Below are 22,907 nucleotides of genomic sequence, written 5' to 3' on the forward strand. Positions count from 1 at the left end.
ACGACCTGCAGGCTGGATATGGCCCCCTAGGGTCCTCAATCCAGCCCCCGGTATTTACTGAACCCACCCCACCCCAGCCCCCTGGTCAGGGGGGGAAACCTAGCAGCCACAGATGACTGCATCTGCGTGCTGGCCCCCTGGTTAAAAAGTTTGAGGGCCCCTGATGTAGACTGTCCTAAACTGCTGTCACTCCCTCTTTGGAGAAGTTTCTTCTATGGGAAGAAGAGACCTAAACAAGCAGTCACCTAAAACTGAAGTCCGGTGCAATGACTGTGACCTTCTGTATCTTGCGTGTAAGGAGGTTGTGGATGATGGTGTGGCTGAATCTGTCTCCATCCTGGACGTGCACCTCTATCAGCAAGATCTAACTTTTCCCGTTCCCCTGTTACAGTGGGGAAAAGGAGGGGATGCTCAAAATCAAGACTTTGGAAACCCTAGAAAGACAGTAGAGCTTGCCACAGTCTCTGTAGTTTCTAATTAGCTATGTATACATTTTAGCATGGGTTTCAGCATCACTTACATTAGTGTACTTTGTTTATATGACTGGTAACTAAAATTTACCCAGTAGCTGTAGTTTTATTACACCTTAAACAATACTTTAACATATGAAACGGATTGCTACTGTATGGAAAATGTCTTACTAATGTTTTTATTATGACTATAATACCAGCACAGAAAGATTCAGGACAGCAGTTTGTTGGTTGTTATGAATTATAGTGAAAGTGTTGAAAGGAATTTTAAATCTGTAATGTTGATTAGCGAATTTTACTATCTGTCAGTTTTTTTGGCATGCTGTAAATAACTCATCTTCAAATAATTTGTCTGAGTAATTAAATTTAGATTGCATATTTCTCATTTCAAATATTTTGACTCTTATCTATTTGCTTTTCCATTGTGGCTTAATTGGTGTGGTCTATATAAACGGACAATAAATTTATATACCTTTGTTATAAAGATCAGTCAGTGAATAGAACTTGGTATTCATCCCAGACAGAATTATGATTGAATGTATTTGCAAGATTAAAGCACTGAATTTACTTTTTTCTAATTAAAGGCAATTAAAGATTTGCAGACACAAATAAAAGACAACGAATTGAGGAATAAGTGTAGGAGCAAGTCCATTTGCAGGTGAAAAGAAGTGCCTTTGAAGCAGAACCAGCTGTATTTTCATTGAAAGAATAACAGTTTAGGAAGCTTTTCTGCATGTGCTTGCTTGATAGCATAATGTACTCATAAGCAGCTTACGCAGTACAGTATTCAGAAAATAGCAGTGCATTAATTTTTAAAGTAGCAAATGCAGGCAGAGAGCAATGCTGCCACATGATGATAATGAAGGTGGATATTGTAAAGTCTGCTGAGAGAAAAGAAAGCGGGGAGCTCCTGAAATGTGAACATTTATAAAACAATAACTAGATATTCATATGATAATAAGCTTGGACAGGAGCATCAACAAAGGCCAAAGATGCAGTCCTGTTTCTGCTTAAGCCTGATGAATTGAAAAGCAGAGAGGTAGCCTAGGCTTTAGTCTCTTATTCAATTCCAGTAATGAGCTACTGTTAGAATGAGAGAGTAAATATCTAGAAGGGATTGGATGGGAATCAATTTTTTTTTCTCATGAAGTTATTCTATAGATTTGTTTAGGTTGTATCTTAAATGGCAGCATCTTTAAACACAATCTTAAATGTAGTCAGTGTTCTTTAATACAGTTCTCAGTGTGTTGTATTCACATTTAATTGTACAACAGGGCTTGGTATGTATGTGAAGGTACAGTGTTATACGTATTGCTTGGTAATGTCACAACATTTCTGTAGGCTAAAAAAAAATGGTCACCCAGAACTAATGAACTTGTCTAGCTCATATGTATTTAGTTTAAGTTTTGCATTAATCATGCTGTCACTGGAGGTTTAGTTAAAAAGAAAACTGAATATACAAGATCAGGTAATCTCTAATCTGTTATTAAGATTATTGAATAGAAGATATATGGGATCTCGTTTCCCTTGTGACTAGAGATAAATCACAAAAATTCTTGTGTAACCCATAGATTTTTAATCCTAGTTACATGAGGAGAAACCAACTTGTTTTGCATATGGTATGAATCCTTAATATTCACTCTGAGAGAGACACTGGCATTTTTTACAATACAGCTGTCTTTAGTAGCTCAAGAAGTCCCTGTATTTCACCCTTATCTTCACCCCTTCCTAATCCTGGAAGCTATTAGAATAGTCTTGATTTCTACCTGTGAAAAGTTTTCTAAGCAGATTTGTAAATAGGGCACAACTCAGTTCAGCTGCTACTGAGGTCACTTTTCCACTCCTTTGGAAAAAAATGTGCAAGAAAGTGAAAGGAAGGGGTGAGGTGAATGGTGACCTCTGGAGAGCTTCCAAAGGGCAAAGCAACTTCAAGCACTGAAATGGAAAGGTGGATGATCTTGGCACCTGGTCTTGGGAGGGACTGGCAGGAGGCAGGGCAAGCAGAGAGGTGATGGCTGTAGTCATTACGCAAAGTTACCTTATCATGGACTAGTTCTTTGGCCTTAAAAAAGGAAAGTGATGGACTTGGAACAAGTTATAAAGAAAGAAGTGGCAAATTTGTTTAAAAAAAAAAGTGGAAATTGGGGTAATTGTAAGGAAAAATTAAGGAAGCCTGACATGGGAGTTAGAGAGATGAGGTGACGAATTCATAAGAATAATGAGAAGTAGAAGAGGAAAAGATTTTGCTTAAGTAATATAAAAAGTAAGATTTGGTGTGGAAATTTTCCAATTCTGTCTTTTTGTCTTCATCTTCTTGCCTTTGTATATTCCCTCAGGAAAACTCAGTGCCTTGAATAGCCATTGGGTAAAGCAGACAAACGGGGCTTTGTCTGATGAATCTGTCTTGGCGGGCTTTGACGGTCACTTCCTGGGCAGAAGGAACAGCTTACGCTGATGACTCTGACAGATAAATGTACAAGAAATATTGCAGTATAGGTGAGATAAAACTAGAAGACATTGGGAGTGTGAATATACATATTCCAACTGGTTGAGTTTGCAGGTCCAAAAGAACGTAGGGAGCCTGTATTACTTATCTCTGCTTCTTTTCCAGGTGGTAATGATCAGTATTCACATGGTAGGGCCTTTGCATTTCATAGTTCTTTATAGTCCTGTAGTGCAGATGTCTTTCCCAAGGCCTCAGAAAGTTCAGATGTTTTCAGAGTCTGTCAGTACAATTGCTGAATCTGGTTTTCATTACAAAGAGCTCCACAGATGCCCTTTTTAAACTTTTGCACTTGGTGGACTCAGACTGTTTCCCCACCATATTTTTTTTTTCCTTTTGGCTATCACATTTAGCAAAGAGAATGGTAAATTAATTGCAGGTGCATAGATTCAGAGAACTACCAGCTCTAGAGCCATTACTGAAATAGCCTATTTGTTATATACATGGGGTGGGGAGGTGGGAGTGTTAGTCGTTCATAACAGATTTGGTATAAATCTGGAAGTATTCTCTAGATAAGTAGAATCCGGTCTTAGCCATAGCCATGACACTGGAATAAACAGTAGCAGAGTTCCTGAAACCAAGGGAAAGAACACCAGTAAGTTTTTTTTCTGGGAGTAGCCTTGGTCCTGCTGATAAATGGAGTTCACAGACTGGGTCTCCTGTGCAGTATCTACCCCTGCTCATGTCACCTTCGCAGCTGAGCCTTGGAGAGGAGGAGGGAAAATGGGCAGTGGAAGGAAGGGGAGGTGGGTTTCAGTAGCTGACTTGTTTCCCATTCCTAATGGGCCTTACAGAGCTTTCCAGTTTTCATTATCTACTGTTGTTGCATCACTGGAAGGGAAAGCTCTGGCTGTCCTGCTTTATTTACCCCAGATGAGAGAGCAGCAAACCTGAATTATGAGAACTGAAATTGAACTTAGTCCTTGTCAGTTATGTACTTTTAAACAAAGGTATTTTTAATGCTTAAAACATCTTGGATAAATTTCTGTAGTTTGTTCACAAGTAAGTAAGAACAGCTGCATCACTTTATTGAGAGTTGGCTCCCAACAAACAAACAAAAAAAATCAAGGCTGGGGTATATCTGTGCCAAATTTCAGCCTGGAGTGAATTTTTATAAGTTATAAACTCCTGTCATTAATAATGGAAATTCTGACAGCTCTTTAACTATTTCATAGCAATAGTATGACTGCAGTACTTTAGGGAGAAGAAACACGTTCTCTTTCTGGCTGGCTTCATCTCATGACAGCCATTTTGGTGGTTCCTGCCATTCTTTCCCTAAGTATTCAAAAAAATCACTGTACTCCAGATGCATCCTATTATCAGATATCATTGACTTCTGAAGAATAACACTGCAGTGGTCCTGTCCTGCAAAGAAGATATATTGGACTGGCTGAATATGTTGGAGCATCTGACATAAATTGTCATTCTGTCATCTTTTCTTCTCTCCACCCTTTAAGAAGGTTCCTTAGATATTATTTTTTTTTCCCCAATAGACATGGTTTCAGTTATTTTTCCTTTTATCATTGAGTATTTTCTAAGTTATTTCAAGTCTTTTATGAATAATATCTGACCAGAGGATAATATGGGGACCTTCACAATATATAATCTCTAGGATTGAGGAGAGATTATACAATAAAAGTAAATTGGTAATGTGAGTTCAGCATCCACAATATGCTACAGAGAAGAGCTCTGCATTGAATATGAGCAGAGTGATAGAGTAGACAAAGGTAGAGGCATGTTTCCATTAATCCAATATATCAGTGGAGAAGATCTTTCTTTCCCAGTTCATGTTGCAGAATTTCACCACTGCACTATAATATCCCAGTTTTGAAGGTGACCATAAAATGAGAAGATTGCATTTTTTATTATGAATGTAAGATCCCATCCAGTTGAGCATATGGGAGTGTTGCATACACAAAACTACTGGGCACAGGTTTATAGGAAAGGTTAAATTATTTGAATGTAACAATAATGAAGACTAATGTACAACTAGATAAAATTAGTTGTTTAAAAATCATAGAATAATAGAATAATTTAGGTTGGAAAAAAACTTTAAGAATATAAAGTCCAACCATTAACCCACGACTGCCAAGTCCACCACCAATCCATGTCCCTAAGCACCACATCTGCGTGTTTTTTGCACACTTCCAGGGATGGTGATATCACCAGCTCCCTGGGCAGCCTGTTCCAGTGCTTGACCACACTTTCACTGAAGTAATTTTTCCTACTATCCAATCTAAACCTCCTCTGGTGCAACTTGAGGCCATTTCCTCTTGTCCTTTTGCTTGTTATCTAGAAGAGACCTACTTCCTCCTGCCTACAGCCTCCTCTCAGGTAGCTGTAGAGAGAGGTAAGGTCCCCACAGGTCTCCTCTTATCCAGACTAAACACCCCCAGCTCCCTCAGCCGCTCCTCACAAGACCTGTGCTCCAGACCCTTCACCAGCTCTGTTGCCCTTCTCTGGACACGCTCCAGCACCTCAATGTCCCTCTTGCAGCGAGGGGCCCAAACCTCAACCCCGGATTCGAGGTGCGGCCTCACCAGTGCCCAGTGCAGGGGGATGATCACCGCCCTGGTCCTGCTGGCCACACTCTCTGATACAGGCCAGGATGCTGTGGGCCCCCTTGCCCCCCCGGGCACACTGCTGGCTCATGCCCAGCCGGCCGTCAGCCAGCTCCCCCAGGCCCTTTTCCCCCAGGCAGCTTCCCAGCCGCTCTGCCCCAGCCTGCAGCGCTGCCTGGGGCTGCTGTGACCCAAGGGCAGGGCCCGGCACTGAGCCTGGTTGAACCTCCTACAACTGGGCTCGGCCCATCGGTCCAGCCTGCCCAGATCCCTCTGCAGAGCCTCCTGCCCAACAGCAGAGCAACACTCTCCCCAGCTTGGTGTCATCTGCCAAAGATATTAAACAGGACTGGGCCCAGAACTGAGCCCTGGGGAACAGCACTTGTGACCAGCCACCGACTGGATGTAACTCCATTTAGTGCCACTCATCAGGCTCGACCATCCATCCAGCTTTAAAACCAGCATAAAGTATGCCTGTCGTGCAAGCCACGAGCAGCTGTTTTCTTCAGGAGATGCTGTGGGAGATGGTGTCAAAGGCTTGACTAAGGTCCAGGTAGGCAACATCCACAGCCTTTCCTTCATCCACTAGGCAGGTCATCTTGTCACAGACGGAGATCAGGTTAGTGGCCAAATAGCCAAACATTTCTGCTTTAAGCATCGTAGCTCAGCTTTGGAAGTGGGCAATAAGGACAAAAAGGCTGGAAAAGCCAAAGTGGTTGTACTGAGGCTCTTAGCCCTCTGAGCAGTTTCTTCACAGATTCCTCTTTTCCTTCTCCTTCTTTTGTGACTGTGTCTGTACCTTGACTTCTGTTAACTTAAAGAAGCTATGCCTAGTAGTACATAGCACAGCAGTAACAGGCCCTTCAGAGAGCAAAAATATTCCTGAGAGATATCAAGTGTTTTATGCTTTATTATTATTAAGTTGAGATAAATGATTTATGCCATTTCTAAGTATGTCCTCCTCTGAACTCAGTTCTTGTGGACTCACAGTAATCCAGTACTTTTCTGTGCTCTTTATGGCTGCAAGAGCTAGTCCCTCTAACTTTTAAAAAGTCTAAGACACTTCTACAAGATTGTGTGTGACATGTTTCTACAAGCAGATGGTGTGAAGCAGTCATTTTGTTAGTGCTTACTTGGACTGACCTGCATGTCTCTGAGTTCTGATGCTTGCAAATAACGTTCCGGTTCAAAATGATGAAACACTTACACTCACCATAATGTCCCATATTACACATTCATATATGCATTAGGGATGACTAAACGACAAAAATTATAATGAAAATTTTGTTATGATTGAAATGAGAGGGAAAAACGTCATCCACTTTTAATCTACTTATTTGCTGTCTGATGCTTACTGAACTATTTAATAAACATTGTACTAGTAGGTGGTTATCCGTATGTGTGTTTTGATGGCCCTCTGGAGTAATAGGCTCTAGGCTGCTCTGTCGGCTCTTGCTTGTTGTTATCATTGCCTCTGTTAATGACTCTTGTTCCACGGATTAAGCCCCTGTCTGACAGAGTTGCTCCTGTTTCAAGTGCTGGTCTGTGGGATGTTTTCAAAATGTTCGATCTGACTTGTCAACTGAAATAATTGCTGACATTCTTTATATTCTTTTTGCATCATTTTCATTAAATGTGCTTTTCTCCTCTAGGAAAACAAGATTATAAGAAAACCAGGCCTATGTTAAGAGCTACAAGATTAAAAGCAGAGGCCAAGAAAACTGCACTAGGCGTAAAGGTAGAGATCTATTTGAAAGCTTATACCACCTTTGTGTGTACTTTTCCCCATAGATGTACTGTGTGTGAATATTGATTTCTGAGAAATATTGTTTATGACACTTCAAAATCTAAGTGCAATGCCAGAATATGAAATATTTATGATGGATTGCTTTTACTTAACCCTAAAATAACTAGAATAGTTGAAATGCTAAAAGATTTTAAGTAGTCCATGTCCTTGTTATGATGCATACTTACTTTAAGGTCAATGAAGTACTATATGCTTAGAAAACTGATCTTTTCAGGGAGCCTTTCTGCACACAGAACAAATGCTTTAACGATTTCATATAGTTATAAAAATGACAATAAATGTCTTCCTTCTTCCTCTTCCTATCCTATACCCAGGAGTAATTTAAAGACAAGTTTGTTAAGTATTGTAAATTCTCAGCATTATTATCTCAGTCTACATCCTTGTGTACTACCTCTGACCAGCAAAAAGAAGGCTTAACTAAACAGCAAAACACATGGAAAGGTACTGAACTTTATTTTGGAATCGTCCATTTTTCAGGCATGTATGCATTATAATAATGACTATTTGATCATGGCTGTGCATATGAGCAAGGAGGACAATTGGGAATATTTTGTGCTATTTGCTACCCCGTGTGTCATCAAAACGGGATTTATGTGAATGCACGTTGTTTATTTAAGTTGCATCTAGTATTTTTTCCTCAAACTTATATTTGAATCAAATTGATATACAATTAGCTTAGCAGCAAGAGTAAAAACCGAGCTATAAAAAAGTGGAACAAATACCTGGGTATTGTAGTGAAAGAAACTTCATAAATGTTAAAAGGAGAACATTTTCTTGTTTCTGGCAGATGAGAAATCAATTTTTTCAAGTTACAGCTTATAGCAAATGCCAAGGTATTACTACCAAGCTGTAACAGCTGTTGAGCTGCCAGATGATGTATTTGGTTGTCTTCCAGAATTTGCTATTATAATCACGAAACAGTGCTTTCTTTTTGCTCCTGATTGCTGATCTCGATCAAGCATTACCATGCGATGCAGTATGTTTTCACAACATAATCTCCTCCGTTAGTGCTGTGTGTCAAGTTTTAATGAGAAAAAGTAGATTGCCTTTTTTGTTTAAAGGATAGATTATTAACCTTTTGAGTTCAATGTTTTTTCCTTCCTTTCCTATTAAATTTTACTTTTTCTCTTCATTTTACTTTAAATGACATGACCTTTTAAAAGTGATGTTCTACTTGGAGACTTCTACTGTACAGCCTAGTTCTTTTAAAATCTGCATGTTTATTACATGTGTTTCACAAGTGAGAAAAATAGGAACCTTGGTCCTTCAAAACCTGTTCTGTTTCCTTATTTTCCTAAGTAATTGTTAGTTAAAAATGAGGGAGAATAGGAAAGCATATGTGTAATCATACGTATAATGAAGAATCAAGTATTAGTGAGTAAAGAAATTAAAAGCAGTTTATTTTGTAGAAATCTGTCCCTGCATGTTATAGCAGAACACCAGCTGACTTCTAGGTAAGAATGAGTTTTACCATCAAGGTGCACACATGCTCTGCAGGTCATGGGATGTTGTGTTTCTGGGTTCTGCCAGTTTCAGTGTCCAGTGTCTGAGGTTTGCAATTCTGCCTGTGCCTTTAGAAGAAAAGGGGGGAAAAAAAAGAAATTCTTTAAAACATTGTCTCCTGGCTGTAATATTTTTTGCACATCTGGACCTTAAAATGTGACTCTGGATGATCCCCGAACAGATTACAGTCATTTGCTTTGCTTCCCAATTGCTGAGAAAAGCTGACAGAGGTGAAGCAAAAGGGAAGGTAAGTTGGGCACCTTTCCCTCCAGGGATATATGCTTGTGGGGGACGGAAAGCAGGGCCTTTGTATGCATCCTTCTCAGGGAGCCTGCTTAATGCCAACAACCTCAGGCTTACTAAATGCTACAATACTTCTACCAGAGAACGGGCAGTCCCTGTAGAATAAAACTCTGCACTTCAGCTGACAGACCCTGAAGTGCTCACTGTGGAAGCATATTTAACGTCTTGGGGTAAACTTGCACCTCCTCTTGTCTTGCAGTGGCAACTCTTCACCTGCTCCATCCCGCCAGGTCAGCAGAGCTTCACCACGGGCAGTGGATGTTCCTGGTGTGCCTGCAGGGAAGTTGCCCTGCCTGCCCCAGGGGAGGCTGCTTAGTTGTGAAGCCCTGGAACCTCTTCCTCAGGCAGGGCTTGTTTTGCTCAGTCCATTGTTAAGTTCCAAGTTCCTCCAGCTGTCCTAGAGCAATCTTCTTATGTTCATTCTCCACACCTATCCCAGATACTCCTGTTGTCTTCTGGATAAATTTCGAAATACAAATTTCCTGAAGTCTCCTGCTTAGTGTGACAGCAGGGTATTAAACCACTCCTCATGTCTGTGGCTGTCAGAAGAGTCAACAGAGTTGAGGTCCCATCAGGTTATGTATATTCGTGAAATTATTTTGAGGCTTCAATGTGCATTCCTTTGATTGTTTCCCAATATTCAGAGCTTTTGAGTGTGCCCAGGTGCTTCCTTTGGGAAGGGATCGTCACAGTTGTCGCAGAGTTTTCTGATGGTGATGAGTGACATGATTCACCTTCCAAAGACTGAGATTTTAGTCTTTTTATATGATGTAGGCCCTGATTCTGTGCTGTGACAGTTGATTAACTTTGTTGAGGGGAAAAAAAGTGGTGTAACTACAGTGCAATGAAATAAATGGTCAGCACTTTAAATAGAAATGTCCAGAGTTCTTGTAAATCTTTGAGAAAACCCACACATACGTGTATTTACTATATATATTTTATTTGTTTATCCAGGTTTCAGTACATGACGCAGCAGGCAGCATTTCAAAATATATTAACATTTTCCTATAAAAAGCTAAGTTGCAGTTAAGACAAATACTGTAGAGGAAGGATATCCTTATCATACATGTAAAATTATAAGCTCTCTGAGAAAGAGGAATATTTTTATAATTCTGTGAAACACCTAACACAGTAAGTACCATACTGCCACTTAACATGACAGGATTTTTAGTGCTTATTGATACTCCAGAGTTGTTTTGCACTAGTGTCCTAAAGGGCTTATATTCCTGGCTGTAAACTAAGACTCAGTGTAGTATTTGGGGGGGAGAACTGGAAAATAGCGAAGGGATTTTAGTCCTTAATTTCTGTGAAGATAATGAAATTCAACTGTTGTGTATTTTACCATGAGAGTTGACAACATTTACTTTAAAAAAAAAAGGCCCTACAAATGACATCAAACTTTTCAGAACCAATCCCCTGGAGATCCTTCACATTTCATCGCTGGCATACTAATTAGCTTGTCTTGTCAAATTTTGATTGCCTTGTCATTTTAATGCAAGGTTTAAAGTAACAAAGTTTCTTTCAGTTGCTGGCATTTAGTACTTTTTAATTTCCCCAATGAGAGATTTTATCCATGTTGATAATGTCAGAGAAGCAGCTAAGCACTAATAACTATCAAAAGTTAGTTCAAGCAGGGTGACCATGTTAGTATTGGGTGTCTAATATTTTCTCTTTAAACATGCTTAAAAATTAAGTACTGTAGCAGAGCTATTGTGCTGGCTGTGTATATGTGACATTAATGCAGACAGTGTCAAAATAGATGGTGCCTCTTGGAAAAGCAGAACCCCTGTCTCAAGAAACAACTCAGACAGAAAGCAGTATGCCGTATGTCTCCTGGTGTTTGGATAAGACCAAATTCTTTGTAGCTGTAGCAAAAAAAGGGAGCCACTAACCTTTGTTATCCCCCCAGTGGGAGCTCGTGCTGGTGGAAGCCCACCAGCTCGTCCTACCAGGTGAAGCAGCGATGGGTCTGCACCTTTGGTGCTAACTCTGCTCTCAGTGGGTGAGGAAGAGGTGCCAATAGGAGGGTGACAAGCAGAAAATGGTTTGAGGAATGTGGAAGCTCAGCTCCAGATAACTGGGGTTTGATATGTGGAGGCCAAAGGTAATGGGATTTCTTGGGGAGGGATTTTTTTCAGACACTGCAAGAATGAATCAGTGGTCCATGGGATGAATCTTGGAATTTTTCTCTCTTGTTGAAAGTTAGACACAAATCTGAACAGTAGTATTTTACACTCACTTGCAAAGACATAATCAGCTGCAGAATACCACTCCATAGAGAATTATTAGCAACATAGTACATCGATTGAGCTAAGGAAAAAATGTTTCCTAAAAAAGTAGGAGCTTAATGTCTGTCATTCTTTTGCATATCTACTGAATCTAATGTGTAGCTAGCTAGCTCACTATTAAGATTTTATCTCATCTGGAACAAGTTATGTATGAATAGATAAGAAGACATTCCTAGTGTATTTTGGCAAAGGGTATTCTCTGATTTCATGCTGTTCATAATCTGCTAAGTTAGTGAACCACATTTGCCAAGTTAGAAATATAGTTTCATAGCTTTGCAGAAATTAAGGCCACAAGGGACTATTAGATCATTTGATCTGGCCTTCTATATGTTACAGATCATGAAATTTCATCCAAATACTTTCTAGGAAGTCCAAGCACTTTCTAATGACCAAAATACTGGGTCTTCAAACCAGCTTATGTGCCTCACATAAAGAGCAGGGCAGCTTAATGTGCCATCGGGGAACAAAGTGTGATATTCCCAGTGATCCCGGTAGTCAGGCTTTGATCCCTGACCTTGAAATGAAGGGAGGGGGGAAGAAAACATACAAAGAGAAAAACAAAATCAGATTGCTCCCATCTGACCCTGGCCTGACCTGTACACATAAGTACAGTAATCATGGTGGTTTGAGCATGTGAACAAGATGCACCAAGAAGGAGCTTAGGAGGATTTTCTGTACAATCTTGGAGCAGTAGTCTGTATTTCTCAGGCTTTGGTCTCTACTGATGACCAACATAACACTTCAAAGAATAGTTGACAACAACAAAACCTCAAATCCCATAAATCAGACCAGTACAGTTGCAGAAAAATTTCCTGAAAAATAAAGAAACTTTTTTTGTTCCTATGTAGAAAAGGCTGGAGCACTGAAGTATGAGGTGCCATTACTTTTTAACACTCAGGTACTTCAGAGGCTCATAATATAGCACTGACCATGTAAGTAATCCCAGTCTTCCCAGCACCCTGGAGGAGGAGTTCAGTCTGGAGGGCTGGGTTTGCCAGCTCCAAGGCTGGCAGTTAGGATCTCCTTTCCACACAAGCCCAAGCTGAAGTTTTCTTCCCAATAGCTAAATAAAAATGTACTTTTTTGACAGATCTGACCATAAAAAGCACACAGCCATGGAAGTCCATATTTTCCCCAAGAGGTAACTGGAATTGTCAATCATTCTTGCTCCTAGGAAATGGCATCTTGTTTCAAGACTGAGCTTATCTAACAGCAGCTGGACCTTGGGAGGTTCTTGTAAACAAGATAAAAGGACCCCACACTGTGAAGCGCCTTACTTAAATACAGGTGTATGGCACATATAGTTATATGTTGTAACCAAACTACATCTTATTCTTCTCTATGATAAAACAAATACCAGTCATCTCTCCGCCTTTGCACATCCAGAGATCACACTGAGGGAGTGGTTACCCCTTAAATCCAAAGATCTTTTTAGAGTCACAGTCTTTCAAGAAGAGTCCTCCACTTCCTAAGTACTATCTACATCTTTCATACCTGTATATATTATCTTGCATTTAGCTGTATTAAAATGACTCCTGTTGCTTTGTGATCATATAGCCAGGCCTCTTAGATGACTGTGTAGTAGTACCTTGTTCTCATTATTTGAGACAATAACAATCTTTCCTCCATCTGAAATTTTTACAATAAAAAACTGATAATATAAAAATTGCTGATAAAAGTTAATAAATTATTTTTGTTACCTTGTATTAAGTGTAGGTGTCCTGCAGTAAGGAAGTAAACATCCATTTTTGTATATGATTTTGTTGAAACTAGAAACGTATCACAGTGAATGTCCAGATAAAGTCTTCCAGTTAGAAATTATATGGGATAAAAAGGTTGATGGCCAAGTCTACGTGTGTTTGTTTCATTTTGACAGGTATCTTTAGTCAGCGTGATTTTCTTTTCATCTCTTTTCAGAAATAGCTAGGGGTGGTTTAGCATTTCAAAGACAGCAATTGTGGTACTTTTTCACCTAGTTTTAAGCTGGTTTCATATTAAAAATGTACAGTTCTCTTTGCAGGAACATAGAAAATATGTAAAAAATCAGAAATTTCCTGAAAGTGTGATATTTCTCTGTACATGTAGGATAGGATGCTACCCTACACAGCGTCCAAATTTGTGCTATTATAGCCAGCATTTTTTCCTCACCCCTATTTTTTCATGTCCTAATTAATCTTGTTTAGATCACAACTCTGCAACTTGCTCCACCAGGGTGAATCTGAGGACGTTATCCCTGTATTTTGGCATGAGACACATAAAACTGACAAAAAATAAATCAGTAGGGTTCTGCAGACATTATTCTAAATATAAGAGAATATAATAGAAAATTCTGTTCCTTTTAAAGGCTCCTTTGACTGTAATTTGGGATTTGAGAGCAGGGATGCTATTTCCTAGCATTCTGTATCATGTTATAAAAGAAAAAAAAAAGGAGAAAAAGCCCTGTGATCATTTTAAGTTTATTTCTATAGGACTTTTTCTATATTGGTTAATTATTCATGGTGAAATCCTCAGAGTAAATGGATTTTGCAGAGGGATGATGGGGATGAAGTGCAAGAGAAAGGGAGCTATATATGCCAAGCGAAGAGTATTTTAACATTTCATTTCTATGCATGGCTTAAAATACAAATAGCTAAGCCTGATAACTATAAAACAAATTAAAATGACAATATATACTGTTGTTACAAAGACAGTATAGTGGTGTAGCATCTCATTTGCTATTTACTTTGCAAAATTTATGTGTATAAAAGTTCATAAACTGGATGCAATTCTTAAGAGACTCTCTAGCTGAGAGCCAGGTGCCCTTTGTTAGGCCATTTATTTTAGGTTTTTGTTACTCTGCCTTCTTCAGTAACTCAGAGTTAAGGTTCTTGCATAATTTTCAAACCTGGAATTTCAATAAGTGTTTTCATTCCCAGAGTTAATAAATACTGATCCAGCCACCCGGTTCCTGATGCCTGTGTAAGGGAAGTAGCGTTGTTGTATATCAGTGTTATTCACTGTAAAACTTAAGAGGAATTAAATAACTAGGCCCCTCAAAGCAGTTACTAGGCAGCCTGAGAATAAAAATCAAGATTTTCCCAGTTCTGTTTCCTGGAAAACAAATCTTTAATGCAAACATTCTTCAAACTTTCACTGCTGCTACCACAGAATTTCATAAGAGAGACTGGGCAGAAGGGGGAGGAAAGGTGAACCTTGTGTAAAGCAGAAAGTGTGGCAAGCGTGGCACCCAAACAAGGGGGAAAACTTTTTAATACTGGAATGAATTTGCTCTCTGTGTCAAGTGTGAACGGTGCCTGCATTGTACGGTTTTGTTGTCCACTCTCCTGAGCAGATGGAGCTTGCAGTTGTATGTCACTTGTTTATTACATCCTCTTAAGATTAGTAGCTGTGTGGCCAGATGGGTCTGGGAGCACAGCTGTGGATACAAGGAAATAAATGAAACCTGTCTGATGCTGCCATGCCCTTTTGTGAGATACTGACGTGTTGCAACTGCAACAAAGCGAAAATCACTTTCCTTTAATATATTAGTGAATTAGATGTACTTTCTTTTTTTTTAATCAAATCATATGAAATCAGGAGGATGAGGTTTGGAGGATAATATAATTCTAAATTTACAGCAAATTTACAGCAGTGATTTTAATATGGTAAAATAAATTTAAAGCACATCTCTATTAATCATCCATATAAAATGTAAAGCAAAGGTTTCTGTAGAACAAAGACTCCTATAGAGCATATGCCAACTCGGCAGTAGTATTTCAAAGTTTATTAGATGGCATATGTTGAATTATTGATCCAACATTCTGATAAACTATATAATGCATTCATGTAAATGCAAATGAAATGCTGTTCTATAGAAGAATGCCAGAGTATGGGCTAGACTTTAAAAAATAAAGCTAACTCAACTTTAACTCTTTCATGGCAGCAGACACACAGAGGTGGTCACAAAGCCACCACCGGTCTAGAGATACTGGATAGAATTCATCCTGCAGTGCAGGTCTCCATGCCAGAGGTATCATCTCCACTCCCCTTCTAGTCTAAGAGGACAAACAGACATTTTAGGAAGAACTCACCTGACCTACGTGACTTCTTTTAGAGGACACAATGAATCTTACACCAAAGAGGGCCAGATTCTCTCCTTGAACTGTAAAGGGGGACTGATTGTCTGGGTGTGGTGTAGGCATCTTCATTCAGTCCCACTGGCAGAGTAGGTCTTCTGTACCAGTTCAGATTAGTTATAGTGTCAGCAAACTCTTTTTCTTCTCTTCTTTTAAGTGTACAGCTGGATTGTTCTGATGTAGATGGTTTGTAGGTTAATATGAAGCTGAGATTTGGAAGGGATGTTGTTGCTTCTTTTTGTAGTGGGAAGATGGTTTGGGGAGTGCTAACTAACCAGTGCCTTTTGAGCACCTCAGTGCATAATTTGAAAAATACATCATGATGATAAGGAATGAACCAGTGCATGTCGTTAGCTGTGGAAGTTGCACTTTCTGTGAGCTGAAGGAGCATAAGGATTTTTCTCAAATTTATATTTCTTCTTTCTTTGTCTACCAAAATGAGAGTCAACACTATAGGAATTTTGCTGTGCTTTTTAGGAAAATAAAAACCTAAAAATGGGAAATACTGTGACTTTGAAAGAAGTAGTGTTATAAAGAGGATGATCGTACTATGATTTATTATATCTGAGATCCAAAGTTGGAGCTTAACAGAGTCCAGCCTCAAGACAGAATATGATGATAGGCAGTCACATAATGAGTATGACGTGTAGTACAAAAACATTTTTCTGCTTCTGAAAGCTGCTATAAATCATGTATACTTTGGAAGACTCTTTTATGTTAATTAAGGAAGATGCAGCAAGTTGCAATATTTTATGGGAAGAGAGGCAAGCGCAAGTGCAAATTGTTGTGCTTTTTGCCTTATTGCAGAGGGGAAGGAAGAAAAGTTTCGTCCAATTCTGAAGGATTTTGTAGTTCCATATTGTAATGCATGCCAGGAGGTTGGGAGGTAGAGGTAGCAATTTTCATTGACTTCCACCATACTGTGTTTGCTTCATTAAAAAATTACAAATTTGTTGGCAAAAAGCAGTACCATATTGCTAGAAAACATCAAAATTCACAGTGTAAATTCATAACTGAAATTTGTGTTCAAAACTGTGGTTTGTGAATTCTGTCTTTCCTTTCCAAAAAGAAGGAATACCATAATAAAAGGATATAAAGCTCCTATTTCTAGGTCAGAACAAAGATCTTTAAGCCAAATATCCTCTTTCTGGCAGTACATCAGACTCACCAAAATCTTTATTATATGAATGGATTTCGTAACATTCTGAAATGGTAATCACAAAGAAGAAAACATTAATGTGTCAATGCCTTATGCAGTTATAGATGTCTGATGTTATTTTGATGTGCATTATAGAAAGGAAATAATATTTATTCCTGATTAATCTGAAAATATGGTAATGTTTCTAACAGGTTTTGTTTCTTTTTTTTTTTTTTTTTTTTTTTCCCCTCTTACTTCTACAGGAAGTTGCCCTTGTCCTTGCAGCTATACTGGTATTTTTGTTGGCTTTCTATGCTTTCTTTTATCTTAATATTTCCGATGAAGTTGACCTTGATCTGGATCCAGATGAAAACTAGCAGATGCAATGAATCTATCGTCAAGATTTCTTCAGCTTCAACAAGACTACATAGGAACACACAGTCCCTTCACTGTGAGACAGTAAATGATGCCATTTCTTGCAGTCCAAGTTCATAGGAAAGTTTTGCAATACGTCAGTCACTTTTACATTCCAGATCTCCAAAATAAGAGAAGAACACTCATGCCCGGCAAGCATATTTGGTTAACACCAAAGCCAGGAGCATCAGTATATGAAGTTTATTGTTTACACTATTTTTTTCTCAGGCAGAGAACTTTGATGTCAAAAGACAGGTGCTATTATTATCATGGGTATTGATGCTGACTTCACAGGAGGAGAGTCTGCCTTGACTAAATTTAGGAATCAAAGCTTCCTAATAGCCAAATTAGTTTCCTTTTCCTTTCTCAAAAGAAAGCAGAAATACCAGATAAAAAGTCTTTTATTAATTTGTATTTAAAATATATCAAAAAACCCTCATCCTTTCTCTCTCTTTTAATCTTTCTTGTGCATGTGTCACACGCGCATGCACTAAGATGGAAGAAATTGTAGGAAAAAAATATCTTTTTAGAAGCAGTCTGTCACCTCCTATATGGACTTAATTTTATGTCATCCCAGATTCTGTGTGCCCATATATCTGCAGTAATCTTTTTCATTCTTTGCCAACTGTTCAGCACACATGTGTTCTGTCAGAAATGGCACCTGGATGACAGAAGCTCTAACATTCGCATATGCCTCTGAAACACAGTTCTTTGCCTCCTGTGCTGTCTGAACTAGTGTAAATAGAAAGTTCAGTCGATGTTGGCTTTAATTAGTGTATTGCTCTATTATTAATATAAAGTCAAAATTGTATTTTAATTATACTCTTCCTGCTGGTTGTGGTATCAACTTGCTCTACCTATTAGGGGGATATTGTAAAAAAAAAAAAAAAGAAAAAAAAAAAAAGAAAAAAAATGCTTTCCAGTTATACAATCATTTTAATCATCAAACTAATGTGAGAATTTTTAAGTATTACGAAACCATTTTTTTAATGTGTACTAATATTTGGGAAAATCTTGGCTCCGTGACATCCTTCAGTTCTTGCAAAGTACCTTTCAGAATAAGCACTGTAGATAACATTTCTGATCCCTTTGATAACCATAAGCCACTTGATGAAGTCGGTATGTCAAAGCAGCTGCAGGGAGCTGTAAAATTCTGGCTTTATCCTGTTCTGCTTCAAGTTTGGCATATAACTGAACTTGTGGTTGTAAAGGTTCAGTTCTGACCCTTTTAAAAATGTGGTCAATCTTTCTTTAGTTCGGATTCACTTTGATACCAAGAAAAGCATAGAGCCATTGGTGCAGAATGTGGCAAGAAGCGTAGGCAGATTGACTTCCAGAAAAGTTATCATAAAGTTGTCATTCTATTAGCAAACTAGCTTGGCTTTATCATTGATACCAGTTTCAGCGCTGAATGTTAAGTTTAGTTGCAACTGAGATCTTTACTGACTTGTTCCAGAAATGCCTGACTAAGATTTTGAAGACAAAGGGATACAAATTATAGCAAATATTATAATGGAAAATATATTTATTTTAAATTGACACAGTCCCATTATCACCACTTAAGGAACTTAGATCAATACAGTTTATTTTTAAACCGTACGGTAATTATGACCGTATACATTATGAGTCTCTAAGGATCCACTTCTTATCTGTCATACTCCTCATTCACTTTATGCAATGCAAAACAACTCCTCTAGAAATTCAGAGTACAACAGTCTTCCTAGAAGAATGTGAGAGTGGCGTAAACATATATGTGCAAATATTTCTCATTTTCTAAGTATGACTGTTACAGACACAAAATCCTACCATTTATGCATTCGTATGACTTATAGTCCACTAATACATAAATGACCAAAAGCTTAGCAACGTGTTGCGTTTATGGTGAAGCATTATCTGACACATGGCCCGACTTTCAGTGGAGTCAAAAGCATATCACAAGCTGTCTCCTTGGATGTGACTTCACCAGTGCTGCACCACATGTCACAGAAGCTGCAGACCTCTTCTTTGTTACTTTGCATGAGCAATTTTCTTGTTCCATAAAATGCTGGAAGGATTGCTTTCTTAACGTCTGCACGTAGCAATCTGGGTGATGTGTAGCCTGAGAAAGATGTGTAGTTATCCCTTTCATGCAGGTTGTCTTGTAACCTGCTTTCTGAATCAGTTACATTAAAAAGAAAGCTATTCCATTGTCAAATTTATGAACATCAAGTTCCTAGAACAGGAGGATTGCATTTCCCGTAATTATGACTCACAGACAAAATCCAAAGCGTGTATGACTGAAACAGCTTCCCCTGATTTGTGGCTTATGAGTCCATATTGCCCACAAGTGCCATAGTTTGCAGTTTCTCTGTTGGGCCTTCTCATTTACATGAAAGATACTCTCATGTAACAAGAAAATTTCCTTTTGCTTAGATAAACTGGGTAGACTTCTGTTCAGTGTACATAGAAATACATGGTAGATATTGCCGCAAATAAACTTCTTCTCTTATCACTACAATAATTTCTAGGAGTCATATGTCTATATTCTTTAAAGCTAAAAGCCCCCACTTTTCATCAAATTGCTCATCCTTGGTTTTCCAAAAGGCACAAGCACAACAATATTATCAGTGAGGTCTGATTCTCATTTTACTAACTTGTGATTCCCCTCAATTCACTGAGTTTACAACAGATTTACTCCAGGGGGAAATCAGAATCTGACCTGAAGTTATTTCTTCTTTCTGGAGCACTACATTGTCCATGCCTGCTATTTTAAAGTAGAGACTAATTTTAATCTTGCAAACATGTGGCTTTTTTTGCCCTTATCATATCTGAGATTGAAATATACCTCTTGGGTTTTGGACCACCTATATTTGTATGAGTTGCTCAGTGTCTGTTTTATTAATAAATATATTTTGAGTACTTTGGTACTTTTATTAATTTTGGACACACTGAATTATATATACATTTGAAAGGACATTAAAGCAATCTAACCTGCACAATGTTCAAATGTGAGCAGTGATACTCACCAGTTTTAGAATATCTGGATTATTCTAGGCAGTTCTAGCCCCTAAAGCCCCTAAGCTCATATTAAAACGAAGTGTAGCCTATGAATACTTAAAAGATAATAAAGAGAAGGTCCCTTGGCATCCTACCTAATACCAACAGACCAGATCTCTTTCTGCAGACAAAGTTGTTCCATGTAGCTCCATCAACTTCAGACAGATTGACTTTGCTATAAAAGTAGTACTTTTATACACTTGTTTCAAAGAAACATTGCTGATCAAACCATTTCCACAGCAAACCTGGCTTAATGGGGCAGGTTTTTTAAAGGATATTCACATCTGGGGAAAGGGTAGACATGGGTATTGCTGTTGCCCTGTGCTTGTGGAGTAAACAGAATTTTTTTCCAGCAGAGATACCCGTACTGGGTCCTTGTGCTGTGGGTGGGAGCAGATGTCCTGTCTGGAAGAGTCTCTGGCTAGGAAGGCCTAACAGTCTTCCAGCAGTGACTTTGGTCGGTAAATCTTTCCTCAGCAGTTTTCTTTTTCTCTTTGATCTTACAAAAGCAGAACCAGCAGGTAGACTATCTCAGGACAGAAGCCTCAGTATAGTAGTTTTACTAGTGCTGCTGCCAAGGAAAGACTTTAACTCTACTTCCTAGAGTCCATAAATATATTTTACTGGAAGCTTAGGACGCATGTTAAGCATTTCCCTAATAGACCCTAGAGATATATTTAAACTTTTCTTGAAGAAGGCTTTATTTAAAGTTCACTGTTGCATATCATATAGACATCATGTGATTCAGGATCTGCCATAGCTCCTTCCATGTATCAGACCAGCTGTAGCAGAGACAACAGGTAGACTGCAAGATTATGCTGCAACATGTAACTGCAAACATCCCCAACATGAGCAAAGTAATGTTTGCTTAGGTGTCATCCAGGGCAGTTGACCTAAACGTTGTGTTTGAAAACAAACAGTTTTTAAACAACCCTACTAAATGAGGCACAGTAAAAGCCATACAAAACCACTCATCCCATTTCCATGAAAATTGCTACCATAGAAGAGGCTTATCTGCTGACTCTAGGGCCAAGTTTTGAATGCTGCTCTTTCAGGGAGGAAAATGTTATTAGCAGCTCCCAGTAGAGAGATGATTCATTTTGCTCTGATACAGGATTGTGCCTGTAAGGCACAACTGAGCCAGTTAGTGAAGGTCAGATGCATTCAGGACAATCCTCAGTAAAGGACTGTACTTGAAATGCAGACTAGGCAAGTTAGAGTGCCAACAAACAGGATACTACAGATCTTGAACGCATTTCAAGTTTTACTTACAGTAGCATAATAATTAGTGGTGCTTATGACTAAGAAAATAACAATATGGCACATCAATAAGACGGCAGAAATGTGATGTTGGAACTGCTTCTTAAAAAGACTTTGTAGTGGTTTATGCCTGCACTTTGGGAAATGAAGCCATGAGATGAATAAACCAGCAAAGATTGTCTGTGATCTTACGCTTACAATATTTTTCCCTGAAAGAGCCAACAGAGATATTTTGCAACAGTTTTCCCCATCATCCTCTTAGTTTGCTGTAATGCATTCTTTTGTAGATGTATTTCTACACTTTTCCAAGAGTAGAAAAATATTTTTTGTAGTTCATCAATGCATTTAATTGACAGAATCCTGTACTCTTCCTTTTATCCCCCCTTAATCACAACCAAGTCGGTGGGGAGACAGCCAAAATGTTAGGTACCAATGTCTCTCAAGCAGATGTCACACCAGTATTTTTTAGCTCGTTTAAATGAATAAACATGTTAAACTGTGAAGTATTACATTTTAGATTTTTTTTTTCATTAAAAAAAATGGGACAATCTGTTTACTGTCCTTAATTGAGACAACAATCCTGGTGGTTGCCAGTTTTGGCAGTTGTAATGATGAACTATAAATATTGGGACAAATCAACTAACTGGTGATTGTGGAGGATAGTTCAAGTCGAAGCCTCATTCTGCATGAATACTTTTTTCAGTGCTATATTTTTTCTAACTTCTCTAATTGTTATACTGGTTTTGCATGTTAAAACCACAAATAAATACATGACTAGTCAAATAGGCTTGATTCTGTTGTCTTATTCTGAATCACTAAAAAAGCAGATAAAAGCTGACAGCCATGCAGCACAGTTCGTGCCTTGCCCAGTTTCTTCCTAAAAGGCATCTGCTCAGGTCAGTTATAAATGTGAGCTATGAAGAGCTGCTTTTTGCTGAACTCACAAAGAGGTTGTAGGAATTTTAAAGAGTGAAGCCACAGGAGGTGAGTATGGAGTTTGGTGACAATCTGGTGTCATTCTCCTATCACAGTTCTTCTGGAAATGAGAGTGGAAGAAAACTGAAGTAAAATGGCCCATTCTGCCAGGAGACAGCCACCTCATAGCTCACTCTGTTGCTCAAGAAGAAGAGGGTAGAAGAAAAGAAAATTCTGATACCTCAACTTCTAATTTTTTGTAGGGCAAAAAAAGGGCCAGGAGGAGATAAAGATGTCTGAAACAAAGCAGCTTCTCGTTGGATCAATGGTTCATTTATTTACGTAAGGAATAAACAGGGTTTGGGGGGTTTAGAGAAAGCATAAGTCAAGGCTGATTGCTGGTGCCTTCATGTATAAAACAAGTCACATTATGCCACTCTAGAGTAGCTTTGTCTGTTACTGAGTTAATTGTAAATGTACTGATACTGGCAATGTTCCTATTTCTCTGGAGACACCTTCTTCTCCTGTGATACTATCAGCAGAGAGAAAGGACGGGGAGGGAAATGGCAGGGGAGTCCTTTTGCTGACTCTGCA

The 22,907-nt window shown here is 38.7% G+C and overlaps 1 protein-coding gene across 3 annotated transcripts in view; it reads left to right on the plus strand.

Annotated features, from left to right (window-relative positions):
- Positions 1–22,183, plus strand: part of TRIQK (triple QxxK/R motif containing) — a 64,531-nt gene extending 42,348 nt beyond the window's left edge. For all 3 annotated transcript variants that reach the window (XM_055800131.1, XM_055800132.1, XM_055800133.1), the window contains 2 exons: positions 7,187–7,272; positions 16,952–22,183. In XM_055800131.1, coding sequence (XP_055656106.1) covers positions 7,187–7,272; positions 16,952–17,065 — 200 coding nt within the window. In that variant the 3' untranslated portion in view covers positions 17,066–22,183. The remainder of the gene's footprint in view (positions 1–7,186; positions 7,273–16,951) is intronic.
- Positions 22,184–22,907: the final 724 nt, after the last annotated feature.

Source organism: Falco peregrinus, chromosome 3, assembly GCF_023634155.1.
Source record: "Falco peregrinus isolate bFalPer1 chromosome 3, bFalPer1.pri, whole genome shotgun sequence".
In the NCBI taxonomy this organism is placed as follows: Eukaryota; Metazoa; Chordata; class Aves; order Falconiformes; family Falconidae; genus Falco; species Falco peregrinus.